This window comes from Caloenas nicobarica, chromosome 1 (genome assembly GCF_036013445.1).
Source record: "Caloenas nicobarica isolate bCalNic1 chromosome 1, bCalNic1.hap1, whole genome shotgun sequence".
Classification (NCBI taxonomy): Eukaryota; Metazoa; Chordata; class Aves; order Columbiformes; family Columbidae; genus Caloenas; species Caloenas nicobarica.
The window spans coordinates 76,484,581-76,499,600 of NC_088245.1; the positions used below are offsets into that span (position 1 = coordinate 76,484,581).

At 42.6% G+C, this 15,020-nt stretch overlaps 1 protein-coding gene across 3 annotated transcripts in view; it reads right to left on the bottom strand.

The window, feature by feature from the left end:
- Window positions 1-1,388: 1,388 nt before the first annotated feature.
- PARVB (parvin beta) overlaps window positions 1,389-15,020 on the bottom strand; it is a 68,810-nt gene continuing 55,178 nt past the window's right edge. For 2 of the 3 annotated variants that reach the window (XM_065629686.1, XM_065629694.1), the window contains exons 12-13: window positions 11,910-11,982; window positions 1,389-6,800 (exon numbers count right to left, since the gene is read on the bottom strand). In XM_065629686.1, the coding sequence (XP_065485758.1) occupies window positions 6,724-6,800; window positions 11,910-11,982 (150 nt within the window). In that variant the 3' untranslated portion in view covers window positions 1,389-6,723. The remainder of the gene's footprint in view (window positions 6,801-11,909; window positions 11,983-15,020) is intronic. The other variant, XM_065629702.1, reaches the window with a different exon arrangement.

A 15,020-nucleotide genomic window follows, 5' to 3' on the forward strand; every position in this document is an offset into this window, starting at 1 on the left:
TACAGGTATCAGTTAAACTCGTTAGCTCTTCCAGAAAGAAAAAGCAACTCTTGAGTTCTCCATGAAATCCCCGAATGAGACAGTAAATGCTTCACTAATTAGGCTGGTCTGGTTTGACACTGCTAAGGGACTGACTCCTGTGTTTAGCTCCGTGCTATTGAGAAGAACGGATAGTTCGGCACAACCTAATGGGATAAAGAAAAGTGGGTTGCAAACAGATTTCCAGCTGCCATGAATTCTTAGTAACTGAGAACCCAAAATTCTTCATCAACAGGCAAACTTAACTGCATTTTCTAAGCAGGTAACAAGCACAACAAAATTAGCAAAGACCCAGAGAACCTTCTTACCTATGCAGAAGTGCATGCCACAACCTAGAAATGTAGTAATTAAAAAAAAGGAAGGTATAGTTGGAAATGCTATTGGGAACTTTGGACAAAGTCAGTTTCGTATCACCAGGCAGAGGGAGCAGGAAGAATTAAACACTGGGAAATTCATCTGTAATTACTAGATCTCTGGCAACTCAAATGTCTTCTTGAAAGCCTCATTCGCAATACAGTGTGCCAGTACTAAAAGAACAAATCTGAAATGCATCTTCTCCAAAAACCGATGTTGCCACCCATGCATGAAGTATCCTGTCTTCTGTGGAACAGCATTAGTAAATTCTGTATCGGAGCTGCATTTGATTTTATGCCCTTCTCCCCCCTCCACCAGAGTCTTTCTGTACTTTCCCAAAGCACACCTCACGCACACACCCCCCACACACACCTGGCCCTCACATAAAAATAGCCACTGAAGAACAATTCAAGGAATCAACAGCACACAAGTTCTGATAAGGCATTTTCCTGCTTCTCCACATGGCCTTGTTTTGTTGGAGAGCCGCTTTTTGCTCCCTTCATATCAGAGCAAAGGGAAGCATGCGGGCATTTACAAGTGTTACTCCAGACTTACTTGGACTTCTGGCTTCCCAAGTGCTCTGTAGACCCACACGAGACTGATTTTGGCACATCAGGCTTCCCTCCTGTGCCCCTGCGGAAGAACTGGGCCCTAAGTCTTCCAACATTATCAGAGGGTGTAATACCATTACTTTTCTCTTGTGGAAGGAAAAAGGTAAGCAGCTTGATCAGGTCCAGTAGCAGGACAATATTAAAAAAAAAAAAAAAAGAAAAAAGAAAAAAGTGGTTGATGAAACCTACAGAAGAGCTTATTTGTATCTGACCATAGAGTCTCATTACCTGTACCAGGGCCAGAAACCTGAGCTCACTGCTTTTCTAGGTCTACATAGATCACCGTATATCTAGGACACTTGATGAAGGAGACGATTGAAGATCACCTTCCCTTCAAAAGTTCTTCCCACAGACTTGTCCACTGAGCAAAAAAAACCCCAAACATAGAAAACCAAGTGATCATCATTTATTTATTTGAATAAATAGTACAACTGTCACAAACAATGCTCAACACTCGTGCTGTGATTTTTAGCAAACATAGCATTGCATTGTAACTTGCCTACAGTACACAACTCCTGTCACAAAGCTGGATGTCTCCAGTATATGACAAGTCCAGAAATCTGCAAGGCTGGTTTTTAGTAGTTAGAAATCCAGAGTAAACACTTAAAAAACAGTAGAAAAGAGTCTTAAAAAATACATTAATACTGAAAGCAATGGGGTGTGGGGAAGAGGGGTAAGAAGCCCTATAAAGTTTAAACTGATTTTTAAAAATCTGCCACTGTTGGATTTTCATCTTGAGAAACAGGATGTACCTGGGCTTCTTTTTGTGGTAATATAGCTCACTCCAACTGAGGATGTCAAGCAGATGCACCTAAACGGCAAGTTGTATGGGCTGGAAAAGACAGGCATTCATTGAGTACTTAGAAATGTGGAAGCTTGAATGCTGCCGAGCATGCAGCATTCCAGATGAACTCAACAGGATTCAGATCTACCCCACTGGCAGCCAGGGAACATACCTAAAGCTCCAGTAACACAGAATTCATTAATAACATTTTAAACACCGATTTATGTTTTCGAGAGGAAAAGAAGTTAAGTATCATGCATATGTAAGAGAAAGGCATGACAAAAACAGGTGGTTAGAGAAGCTTCACCTACAGTGCTCTTCATGTAAACTGGACTGCTTGAAGCTCCAGTTCAGTTAAATCCACCCTGCTCCCAGTCTGGTTAACAATAAATACAGCGTCTATGTGAACAGTGACCTGGCTAGACAGCAAGGAGCAAAAGAATGAAAAATATTTTTTCCCTATGCAACATTTACCAACAGACTTCGAAACAGCAAAACAGGGTATGACACCTGCCCACAATGTGTTCAGGGCATCAAACCTGCAGTCTTCACTGACAGGGTTATTAATCAAAGGAACCCATGCCTCAGGTTGTAGAGGAAAGACTCCCGTTTCTGCAGAGCGACCAGAAACACCTAATTGAACAGAACAGAGACTGTCTTAAAACTTGGCGGTATGCTCACATATGCCCTCACGCAGTGAGGATGCCAGCTGTAAACCCCCACCTCAGAAACAGCCATCCCCCCTCCCAAAGCCAAGCTCCTCTCATCAGTCTCTTCTTGCTACTTTCTCTCTGCTTTTGATATCAATACTGCTTGCAATTTCAAAAACTAGATTTCTCTGGAGGTCTTTCCCAGCACCTCCGAGAATATAAACAGCATCGGCACTTCCACATGAGCTGAAGGGAGGTGGGTAGAATGACGGCTCTTTAACAGACTGGTTTCCCACAATAAACCCTGCATTCAACTAAAAGTTTGAGAAACCTTTCAGTTCACTTTCCAGACTCACGCTACTCCTATTTCACAGCATGCAAGTTAGACCAATTTCATTAACTTGCCAGGAGAGCTGACCCACCAGGCCTTACTGCCTCTGCAAGTCTTCGCTGTAGTAATTGCTGCCAATGTGGTAGAGTCTAGTGAAATTTGGGCCAAATGGCCATAGGCTCTGTATAAACAGCAAGAGGTCAGCTCCCTCCTGAAGTACAGACAAGCAATGATTCCCCACAGAACCTTGTCGAGCACATGAGATATGAATTTTCCATGGAAAGAAAACAGCAGCTTCCTTCTATCTTTGTTTTGGAGGTGTGAGAGGAGGTGACAAATAACTCAGTACTAGAACTCTGAACCCCAAAATATGAAACAAAGCAGTAGAAGCCCATTTCTCTCCCTCTGAGATTACGAAGTACTTAAGGAGGGAAGGAGAAAATCCCAGTTGTAAATTATACCATTCAAATAGCACTTTTCCTCTTGAACTCAGAAGAGTAAATAAAGTTTGGTATAAGACATCAATGGTTACGGAAAAAAAAAAATGCCTGCTTACAGCTGGACTGAAGTGAGCCCATGGAGCAGAGCAACACTGCCTGCCTCTTCTTTGGGGCACTCAGCCTAATGTTTCATACAAAATCATGGTTGCCCATAGAAGAGAAGTTGCTGCTGTGATACATAAAAGCAGTAGTCAAATCTGTCCTCTATGCACCCTGAGGAAAGGACTGCTATTATATACATATTACAGAAATAACTTACTCTGGAAATTGCGATCTCATTTCCTTTGCATAGCTCTCTTCAAAAACCTACTCAGCTCACATTCCAGCACAGCCTCCTTGTACACACAGCTGCACCTGCACATCACCTGCCAGGAACAGCTCTACAGATGAAACCTCTTGAGTATCACAGAATCACAGAATGTTAGGGATTGGAAGGGACCTTGAAAGACCATGTAGTCCAATCCCCCTGCCGGAGCAGGAACACCCAGATGAGGTTACACAGGAAGGCGTCCAGGCGGGTTTTGAATGTCTCCAGAGAAGGAGACTCCACAACCCCCCTGGGCAGCCTGTTCCAGTGCTCTGGCAACCTTACCATGAAGAAGTTTCTTCTCAAATTTAAATGGAACCTCCTGTGTTCCAGTTTATACCCATTGCCCCTTGTCCTATCATTGGTTGTCACCGAGAAGAGCCTGGCTCCATCCTCGGGACATTTACCCTTTATATATTTATAAATATTAATGAGGTCACCCCTCAGTCTCCTCTTCTCCAAGCTAAAGAGACCCAGCTCCCTCAGCCTTTCCTCATAAGGGAGATGCTCCACTCCCTTCATCATCTTCATGGCTCTGCGCTGGACTCTCTCCAGCAGTTCCCTGTCCTTCTTGAACTGAGGGGCCCAGAACTGGACACAATATTCCAGATGTGGTCTCACCAGGGCAGAGTAGAGGGGAAGGAGAATCTCTCTCAACATACTCACCACTCCGCTTCTAATACACCTCAGGATGCCATTTGCCTTCCTGGCCACAAGGGCACAGTGCTGCCTCATGGTCATCGTGCTGTCCACCAGGACCCCCAGCTCCCTTTCCCCTACACTGCTCTTTAACAGGTCGTTCCCCAACTTATACTGGAACCTGGGGAGTACTATGAGGTAACTAGACTCTACCAGATAAATCCAGAAATCCTTTTTTAAAAACAGATTCCCACTGAGATCCACGACAGCTGGATTTGTGCAAAGCATTTGACACTGTCCCACACAAGATCCTTGTCTCTAAATTGGAGAGAGATGGGTTCAATGGATGGACCACTCAGTGGATAAGGAACTGGCTGGATAGTTGCACTCAAAGAGCTGCGGTCAATGGCTTGATGTACAAATGGGAGACCAGTGACAAGTGGGGTTCCTCAGGGGTCCGGTGCTGTCTAACATCTTTGTTGGTGACATGGACAGTGGGATCGAGTGCACCCTCAACAAGCTTGCTGATGACATCAAGCTGTGTGGTGCGGTTGACATGCTGGAGGGAAGGCATGCCATCCAGAGGGACCCTTGACGTGCTTCAACAAGGCCAACTGCAAGGTCCTGCACATGGGTTGGGGCAATCCCAAGCACAAATACAGGCTGGGTGGAGAACAGACTGACAGCAGCCCTAAGGAGATGGACTTAGGGGTGTTGGTTGATGAGAAGCTCAGTATGACTCAGCAATGTGTGCCTGCAGCCCAGAAGGCCAATCATATCCTGAGCTGCATCAAAAGAAGCATGAACAGCAGGTCAAGGGAGGTGATTCTCCCCCTCCACTCCACTCTTGAGACCCGACCTGGAGTACTGCATCCAGCTCTAGGGCCCCCAGTGTAAGGACATGGACCTGTTAGAGCAAGTCCAGAAGAGGGCCATGAAGATGATCAGAGGCCTGGAGCACATCTCCTATGAAGACAGGATGAGAGACTCTGGGTTGTACAGCCTGGAGAAGAGAAGGGTCCAGGGAGAACTTCTAGCAGCCTTCCAGTACCTAAAGGGCACCTACAAGAAATCTGGAGAGGGACTTTTTACATGGGCATGTGGTGATAGGACAAGGGGTAACGGCTTTGAACTGAAAGAGGGCAGATTTGGATTAGATATAAGGAAGAAATTCTTCATCATGAGGGTGGTGAAACACTGGAACAGGCTGCCCAGAGAAGCTGTGGATGCTCCATCCCTGGAAGTGTTCAAGGCCAGGTTGGATGGGGCTTTGAGCAACCTGGTCTAGTGGAAGGTGTCCCTGGAACTAGATGATTTTTAAGGTCCCTTCCAACCCAAACCATTCTATGACTCTATAAAAATACTACTAGGCCAGAGGCTAGCAGAGTATGTGTTGGGATGGCACAGGGCAACTTCATGAAATTAGTTTACAGCATAACCGATTACTGAAGAGCTTCACATTCAAGTGCTAACCTTTGCCTTGCGCTATGTATACCACGTCTTGCATAGTGCAATCCATAAGTACAGGCAAGCTCTTATTTGTACAGGAATTCAGTTTTGCTCTTTAGGAAAGAAAATATATAAAATTCTGTTTATAAATGCCTGACCCCAGAACTGTACAGCTGCCAGTAACTTCAACAGGAATGAATCTGAACCTTTCAGCCACGTGAAATGAAGAGTCATCCTATAAACTGCCAAGCTCATTATTGCTCATGTTTGTTCCAGAAAGGATCAGCGGCAAAATGCATTAATCCAGTCTGTGCCTATTTGACCAGCTCCCAACTGACCTGATGGAAGCTGCATGCTTAACACATGAAAGTGGCTGTAGCAATCAATTTTATCCTAGAAAGGAGATGAAATAAAAAACAGACATCAAAAGAGTAGCTGGTTATCCCATTGCAAGACTTATTTTGTGTAAACACTGAATGGAAATAAAACTGAGTAGCATGAGGTGAACACAAAAACTGAAACTTTTGCCATTAGCTGCAGATAGTGCCTGTAATTCCCCTCAGCCCCACTCACCCAACAGAACACACAAAACCTTATTTAACAGAAAAGGCTCAGCTTCTAAATAAATTCCAATGCTGATTTCCTATTGCTAACACGTAAGCCTGAAAAATTATCAAATGCAGTGGCAACCAAGGAGTATGCAAAAGAGAATCAAAGAGTCTCCAGCCATGAGGAAGGTCTCATGTTTTCCCTGCTTTTTAAAGTAGCTAGTGGTATATTTCCTTTATCAAAAGAACATTTGTTGATAACAAACAACAGACCCAACAGTATCTTCTGGTAAAAGTGTGAAATATCTACACATTTTCAAGTGACCTAGAGAATACACATGCATTATTTTTAGTGGGATTGTCATACAAACAGCTACAGAGAGACCATATCAACTGTAGAAAGAATGCATGAAATATAGCATAAGGCACAAAGGGAGCGTGCAGAGGGTGTGTTTATTGTGATTTCAGCCTAAGGAGGTTGGAAGGATGAAGGCCTCAGCAGCTTCCAGGGTCATTCAACGTTCTTGTACTTTGTGAACAGGTTGTATAGAACCCTGAGGGTGGACTTCAGATCCAAGTTGACAACATCTGTGGAAGAAAAGGAGAAATCCTTAATTTGCTTTTTGTTCTCCCTCATTTCTCCTTGTCTCTGACCCAGTGGGATCATCAATAAAAAAACCAAACCAAACCAAATACTACCACACAGAGTTCTGATCTCCTCAAAACAAGTTTTTAAATTCCCATATGATGCACTTCAAAACACCTTCACAATAATACATTCACAGCTAACTTCTCTCGGTAACGAAATAAAGATAATTCCCTTCCTCATTTAAAATTGGTTACAGAGAAAGTCTACTTCTGTCTGAGACCTGGGATAAAGGCTTTGGGAAAAACTGTCAATGATTTCACTGGCCACAGAAGCAACAAACAAGCAGCCACACACATCACATGAAATATTGAACCTCACATGCCCACCACTCTGCAATGATACAGTCCATGAATAAACAAAGCCTGAATTCTCTCAGCAGACTAAAAACTTTGTGTTCTCTCATATCCCTTCTTATCATACTAGGCCAGGGAACAGGTCTGGAACAGTTCTCAACAGAAAGCTTTTCTGCCAGCACCTCCCATCCTTTACTGTCATAAAATGCCAGGAAATACCACAGACATGTAACCCAGGGACTATGGGGGAAGGCAAAGCACAGACAAGGCTGAAGAGTCGGAAAGAAAAGTTGGGTAAAATACATAAGAAAGAAGGAGGAGGAAGCAAAAGATACACAGGAAACCATATATATGGAAGCAGAAGTAAGGAAGGCGGGATAATGAAAAATAATTCAAAGAACTAGGAAGACAGCAAGCAGTTAACAGACTAAGTATAATTAATGTGAGGTCCAGGGGAAACACCTACTGTCTGTTTGGAAGAATCATTGCCAGGACCTCTGCACCCTTCCCTCCCACCCCATACTGGATAACACCCTAACCCCCCCACTTCATCTCGTATTTTCAGCTAACTCACAGATTTTTCTTTCTACCTCTTTCCTCTTTATGTATTATTTTACATATTTCAATTATAGTTTTGTATTTTGCATTCACAAAACAATCTTCTGCTGCCTCAAATGAAGGAAAGGTCCTAACTACTGTGAAGTGATACACCCTGAAAAAAAAAAAGATGTCTTACCTGGATTACTGAAATATTTCTAAGTTTTTCAGGTATCACAGAAAGTTTCTTACTACTATAGCATTCTCAGTAAGGTAACAGGCAGAATCAATATTGGTTCCTCTGCACCAAGATCCAGTTCCCTCAGAGACACATTTAAAATGTAAATTTAGTCATGGGAATCAACACTTAGCAACAGCCACGCATCTCTAAAGCTGGGAAATTGAGGCAAATAACTGGAGAAGAGAGAACTACCAGCAAATTTGACCTGTTGATGCTGGCAGCCACTTTCGCTTGCTAAACAACTAAACAAAATAGCGCTGCCTCTTTGAAAATGCCAAAAAACTCCCTGGGCCAAGCAGCCAGCTCTGTAGTGGTCAGAGGTTTGTAGCGTGTATTTGCCCCATTCCTCCCAAATAGTTTTCTTCTCCCCATGCGACCCATTTCCACCTTCCCACTGCGAGCAGGATGGGTCTTGTCCCTGAGCCACCGTGAGCTCCATCTCAGCTGCCAGGGCATGAAGTCTTGCAGGGTTCAGCTCCTGCCTCCGGCTGACCTCAGTTCAGAGACAGGAATTGCCTGTGCTCTAAACCAAGATCAAGGTGGCAGTGGAGAGAAACAGAAATCTAGAGGGTAGAGGCAGAAAAATCACCGGAAGCCAGAAGGACAGTTGGGAAAACAGGGCACGGCCCAAGGAGAGAGCAGCTGGGAGTAAGAGGCAGCGAAGTGCCAGAGCGAGAGCAAAGGCACCAGGAGGAACCCAAGCAGGAGCTGGAAGGGGGTCCAGATCTACAGCTCTGGGCTGGGGGGGCACTGTGCATCTGCCCTCATGGAGACATTTAAAGCTTACTGCTACTGTACTGCAACAGGAATCTGAGCAAGGTACCTGCTGCTGATCATCCCTGGCAATCACCCTGGGGAATGAGAGGTACGGGAGGCCCCATCGCTAAAAGCAGGAATGGACCCAGCTCTTTTATTTGGCAGCATAATGACATGTAAATTTAGGGTCAAAAGAAACCATTGTGGTCATATAGTCCAACCTTCTGTACAACACAATCCTTAAAGAACTTTACAGTGGAAATCCTGTAATGAGCTTACTAACCAAGCTGTGCTTGATTTAAAAAAAATAAACTTAACATTGCATTTTTTTTTCCTTTTCCAATGGTGGAAATTCCACCTCCATCCCTTGACAATTCAGACTGATAATTAATTACCTTCACTGTTGCAAAAGTTATACCGTAATTCTAGTTTGATGTTTTCCTAACTTTCAGACCTTGTTATGCCTTTGTTTGCTGCATTAAAGAGTGTGGTAGTGAGAGACGCATCTTCTCTGTGGGCAATTACAGTGCTCCTTACTGATCAGTGTCTAACAGGCATTCCCAGGAATAAGCATATTCTCAGCCTCCTGCCTCTTATTTTAAGATGAAGCATGCACATTCATTACATTACCAAAACCAACTAATAAAATGTTAACTGAAAGTGGCCATAAATCATCAAAATAGTTTAAAATATTCCATTATTTTAAAACTGTCACACTCCATAACCCCATTAGAGGCTAATAACTTAATCCACCACAACATACTTTTGCAGCAATAACTCAGCATCAAGTGCTGCTGCTGGCTCAATCTACCGAATTGGGCTGGAAGAGCAGTGGACTTGTCCTGTATGCTCCTATTTTTCTACATCACCTGTACAAAGACACACTAAAATATTAAACAAGACCTCTTTCTTGCATGCACTGCAGAAAACATGGGCTATAGAAATAAAAATTGTGATGTTCTGCTCTACACAATGTTTTACATGCAAATCCTACAACCAATTCAAGATGCACGTACAACCCAATTCACACTAAAGGACATGGATTCACCTAACAGGTTTTGCAGACTATTTAGAAAAAAACAATACATCAATATGACATTAACATAGTATACTATACACAAATCCTTTTGCAGAGCATCAGTCTGTGACAAAATTAATTCTTCTTCTAAGAAACATGTATTACATGACCGTACTGACTATCAAGATCCTACAGATGATTTGATGAAACTACGGTGACAAGCAAAGTCCAAGATGTTCCTGTCCTTTCCAGAGGAGCAGCCTTTCAAGAGTGACAGTTTCAAAGGCAATTGCAGCCACACAGACACTACAGGAGCACACTCACTCCAACAGCTGTGACCTGCTGCCAGTGGGAATGAGTGCACATACAGAAGAGGAATCATAGAATCACAGAATGTCCTGAGTTGGAAGGGACCCACAAGGATCGTTGAGTCCAACTCCTGTCCCTGCACAGGACAACCCCACAGTTCACACCATGTGTCTGAGGGTGTTGTCCAGTCTCTTCTTGAACACTGTCAGGCTTGGGGCCGTGACACCTCCCTGGGGAGCCTGTTCCAGTGCTCCAGCACCCTCTGGGGGAAGAACCTTTTCTTCATGTCCAACCTAAACCTCCCCTGGCACATCTTCCTGACATTCCCTCGGTTCTGTCACTGGTCACCAGAGAGAAGAGCTCAGCACCTGCCCCTCCTCCTCCCCTTGTGAGAAGCTGTAGCTGCCATGAGGTCTCCCCTCCGTCTCCTCCAGGCTGAACAAACCAAGTGACTTTAGTCGCTCCTCATACGGCTTCCCCTCCAAACCCTTCACCAAATTTGTGGCCTCCTCTGGACATTCTCCAGTATAGAAATACAAGGAAGGAATACAAACAAGAGACCATACATCCTGCAGCAGCAAAAACTGAAAAGGAATGTTTTATGAGCTAATTTGGCTCTCTAACTTCTATTAATAATAAAATTTTCAATCAGCAAAACATGTAAACATATTCTGCTGCTTACTGAATCTACACACCTTGACTGGAGCAAACAAAATATCTTCTGCTATCATGTTGTGCCACTCATGATAGTGTACGGATATAAGATAGCCTTATGGGAAGGTAATCTCTGCTAGATCAACCAATGAAAACAAAAGACAAGCTTTCAACTAGAGAAGTCTTTTCCTAGGTTTTTAACATTTTCTCTCTCTCAAAACAGGCTTATCTAGCTTACCTGGTCTCCTACTGCAATCTCTTTAACCCTTCCACTCAAAAACCTGCTGTTCTTTATCCTACATTCATATTTCTCCAGCTTTCTTGTCCTCCTCATACAGCCACTGACTCAGCTCCAATACTCAGAATATTCCATTATTTTCCCAAGTTAGTGTCTTGTTTCACCACATTCTTCAGGAGCACTTTCCATCCCCAAATTTAAAAGAACGGCACTGACAGGATACAGATGCATTTAATAATGTCTTTTGCTTTTTTCCCCAACTATGTCCAGCTCCACGATTTGTCAGTCTATTTACTATCACAGCTTTGGCTCATTTTAAGTCAGATTGAACATTTCTTAGAGGCTCCTTATTTTCCTTTGTTCTGCAGAAGCCTCTAACACATATGTAGTTTGTAACACCAGGAATAAAAATTGCTCTTTTATTAGTCATAAAGTTTTAATCCCTCTTTTTATCCCTGATGCAAATAACAATGCAGACTTCATCGTTAATTAATTTCAAGGTTCAGAGACTTTAAAGGAAAACCTCTGTTTTTGTTAATACACTTCTCAGTTCTGACTCCCAAGTCCACATATATCAAGAAGAGAGTTTGCTTCTGGTTCTCCTGAAAAAAAAAGCCAAAAGTCTTTCTTACCTGTCACTGAAATTCGATCACAAGAGTCCAAACTAGCGCTAACTGTAAGAAGTATGAGAATTAGACCATGAAAAGCTTCCTGCTTGGATTGTTGTTAAGAATACCAGCTGAATTTCTAATATAGCACTGAACAGCTCTTGTATCATTCACTAAAGCCAGACTTGAACACCTCAGTGAACCTATCCCAGACAAGAAACAGGTAAGGATGTACCCCAGACACAGACAATGAATCCTTTGGAAAACTGTCAAGGGCAGCATTTACAGCTCCACTTTGTAGTACAATTGCTACTGTCCCAAATGGAGTTGCACTTGAAATACACCTGCTATTATGTCTTTAGATACAGTTTAAAGCTACATGGCACATCCATACCTTCAGGGCGAGCTTTTGGTTTCTTTAGTCCTCCATCTTGCATCAGCTCAAAAGCAAAGGAAACATTATGGACCTGAAAGAGGTAAAGTACTTGGAATCTCAAAGTTATGTAGGCATTAAAAGCCCTTAATCACATTTTTAAATGCTTTATTCTCTCTATACTTGACATATAGAATGATAATTCTATTTAAATCAATATTAAACATTCACATGTTTAAGCATGGCAGAAAGTACATACGGGTGATTAAGAAATGAAAGCTAGTATCGTTATAGGGCTGATATTCACTTTTTGATACAAAGGAAGTAATTTAGAATTTCCAAATTTCAAGTGTAAAAATGTGACTGGGTACCACATGAACCAGGAAACCCCATTAAGCCATGATCTCAGTCTCTATGGCAGAGGCCAAATAGCTCCCAGTAACAACTACAGCAAAGCTGCATTTTGTTGAGTTCTTCCTGCCTGTTGTTTTTCGGTTTTGTTTTTTTTTTTTAATGACTACAAGGCAAGAGATCACTTGGCATCCAGGCAACAAAGAATGTAACAGAAGTGACATAACTGAACAGAGATGAGAAAATACATATGGGTGCGCAAGAAAGAAGAAATAAAGACACTAAATGAAATCATTTTCAAACAACATTAGTCTTTTCTGCATTATTATCAGCTGCATATCAAGCAACACCAACATCACATCACCAAGGAGCCAGGCTGTTTGTTGCATGGCTTTGTGCTAATCCCTTAGTCTCTTGGTGCTTTGGTCTCCTCTACTTGAAAACAAAGATAAAAGTCAAATTAAGTTCCTCTAATGAAGGTTAGCAAAAGGCTTTGTGGTGGCAGTTCCTGGACAGACTGTGCAGTGAACTTGCAAAATAAGCTGGGCTCAACTGTGCAGAAAGAGCTCCCTGAGCAAGCCACGAAGGATCATCCACGAACATGAAGTCAAAATAAAGAAAACGGACAAAAAATAAAAATGCAAGAATGTGGGTGTCTTCTTTTCATCTCTCCTCTGAGGAGCAAACATTATGGTTTAAAGAGATCTGTACAGCAGCTTTCTCATCCATGCTTACCGAAATTTAAGCAAGGTAATTTGGATTATGAATTCTGTGCATTTCTGCTGCTGCAAATAACGGTTCTGGAGATACACAGTAAGGGGAAAAGATTTAGTTAAAGCTACTCATCTTGAACATCAGGGAATCACACATCCAGAGATCACCTACAACAAGGCAGCAAGGCCCCTTTCACTGGCGCTTATTGCTCAGGACTTCATTAATCTTTTTTTACCTGCTACAGTTCCTCCTCATTCGTTGTGACAAAAACTTTCAAGATGAAAATCTTTTTTCCTTTCCCAAAAAACAGAGAGTCTCCCTATCCTTCTTTGATTTACAAATTCCCTTTCCTCAAGGCAGAGTCTCCACACAAAACCACAACATTACTTCAGGAATACCGGATAATCTTTATGAATTTAAACCGCTAACAACAAAATCATGACTGAACAGGTGCTGGCTATAACTCAGCATTTCTACAAGGGGAAAAATTCAAGATACTAGGATAGAACAGCAAAAGAAAGTTATAAAGGAGAGCTTATATAAGACATAACAGATAACCATTTTCCCATTGCTCTACCAAGTTCCTGTGCAGTATACAACATTCAGAATGAACTAATCCTGATCTAACCCACAAACTTAACACCTAAAGAAGATCCTCTTACCAGAGCCTCATTTCCTGCTTTCACGGAGCCCCTTTAAGCTACCAAATAGCAACTACTCACCTCCTGAGGAAGTCAACAAACCCTGTATAACCTACAGAACCAGCAGGCTCAGCACGTTAGCCCTGGTCTGTAACAGCGCTCATTCGGTGCAGCTCCATTTCCTCTTGCAATGCTGATACGATCTACCCAGGCAAAGCTGGGATGTTCTACCAGTGATGAAGTCCCATCTCTCAGAGAGCAGGTACTATTGCTGAGGGGTGCTTGACACCAATAATCTGCACCGAAGTCTGAAAATCTGCACTGAAAAACCCACCATTTTAAACAGCCCTTGCATTACAAAGCATCTGATCTTTAAACTTTTGCCAGTGTTTCCACTCCTAACTGACCTAGCCATCTCCTGCTCCAGTTCAGCCAACACAATACTTGCATCCTCTCCACTGCAGAACCTGGCAGAATAAAATGCAGAAGGCTGATGCATTACTCCAGCACAACCAGGCTCAGAGTATTCTGATACCAGGCACTGAATATACACAGATGCGTGTGCATGTCCAGGAACAACTGCAGAAAGAAGCAAACTTTTGGTCATGACAACAAAATATGTGTTAAGCACTCTTCTCATCATTAACACTAGAAAGGACACAGGACAATGGAGCAAGTGTGGGGCTAAAAGCAGAACACTTATTTTGTATCCTTCCATCTCTAATACCCTAAGAGTAAGACAATCTAAGACTGCAAAGAATCCACTCTTCTTCCTCAAAGCTTGTTTCAGCGCTATTTGGCAGCAAGTCATTCACTCCTTACTAAACAGAAAGAAATATCCAAAAATGTCAAGATAGCTTTCTCTCAAGTTAAAGTCAGCAATGTTGGCAATGATCCTGGACACAGAATCAAAGTCTGTCCTCACAAATTGACTTCAGACAGGCAATTTATGGCATGGTCCCTTCCTGGCGGAATCAGGGCATCCATCCTGAGCTTAGATCAGCTCCAAAACATGTTACCTGTGAGCGCTCAATACCACCTCTTCTACTACAGTATCTCATTTACATTTCAAGTAACGATATTTATTCATTGGGTTTGTAGGAACATTAAATAAACTACAGAAAAAGAACTAATGGGTATTAGGTAACTGATACTAATGAGATGAGGGGGTGGCTTTTGGGGATGACATTCTGTGACTTTGAGAAGAAGCGCTGTCTCCATGTCAGTTCCAGTGTATAGAATGCAGTTAAAGCAGAATTTCCCATCTCTCACCTTTTGCCTTTCTTGCCTATTTTTGCATAGTACATACTAAGCAAGGCCAGGCATCAGCTCTGCTGTCTAGCACAATAAGGCATCCCTGCACACAAAAACACTTCAGGCAGTACTACAATTTAATAAGTCACTTTGATTATGCAAAGTGTTATAC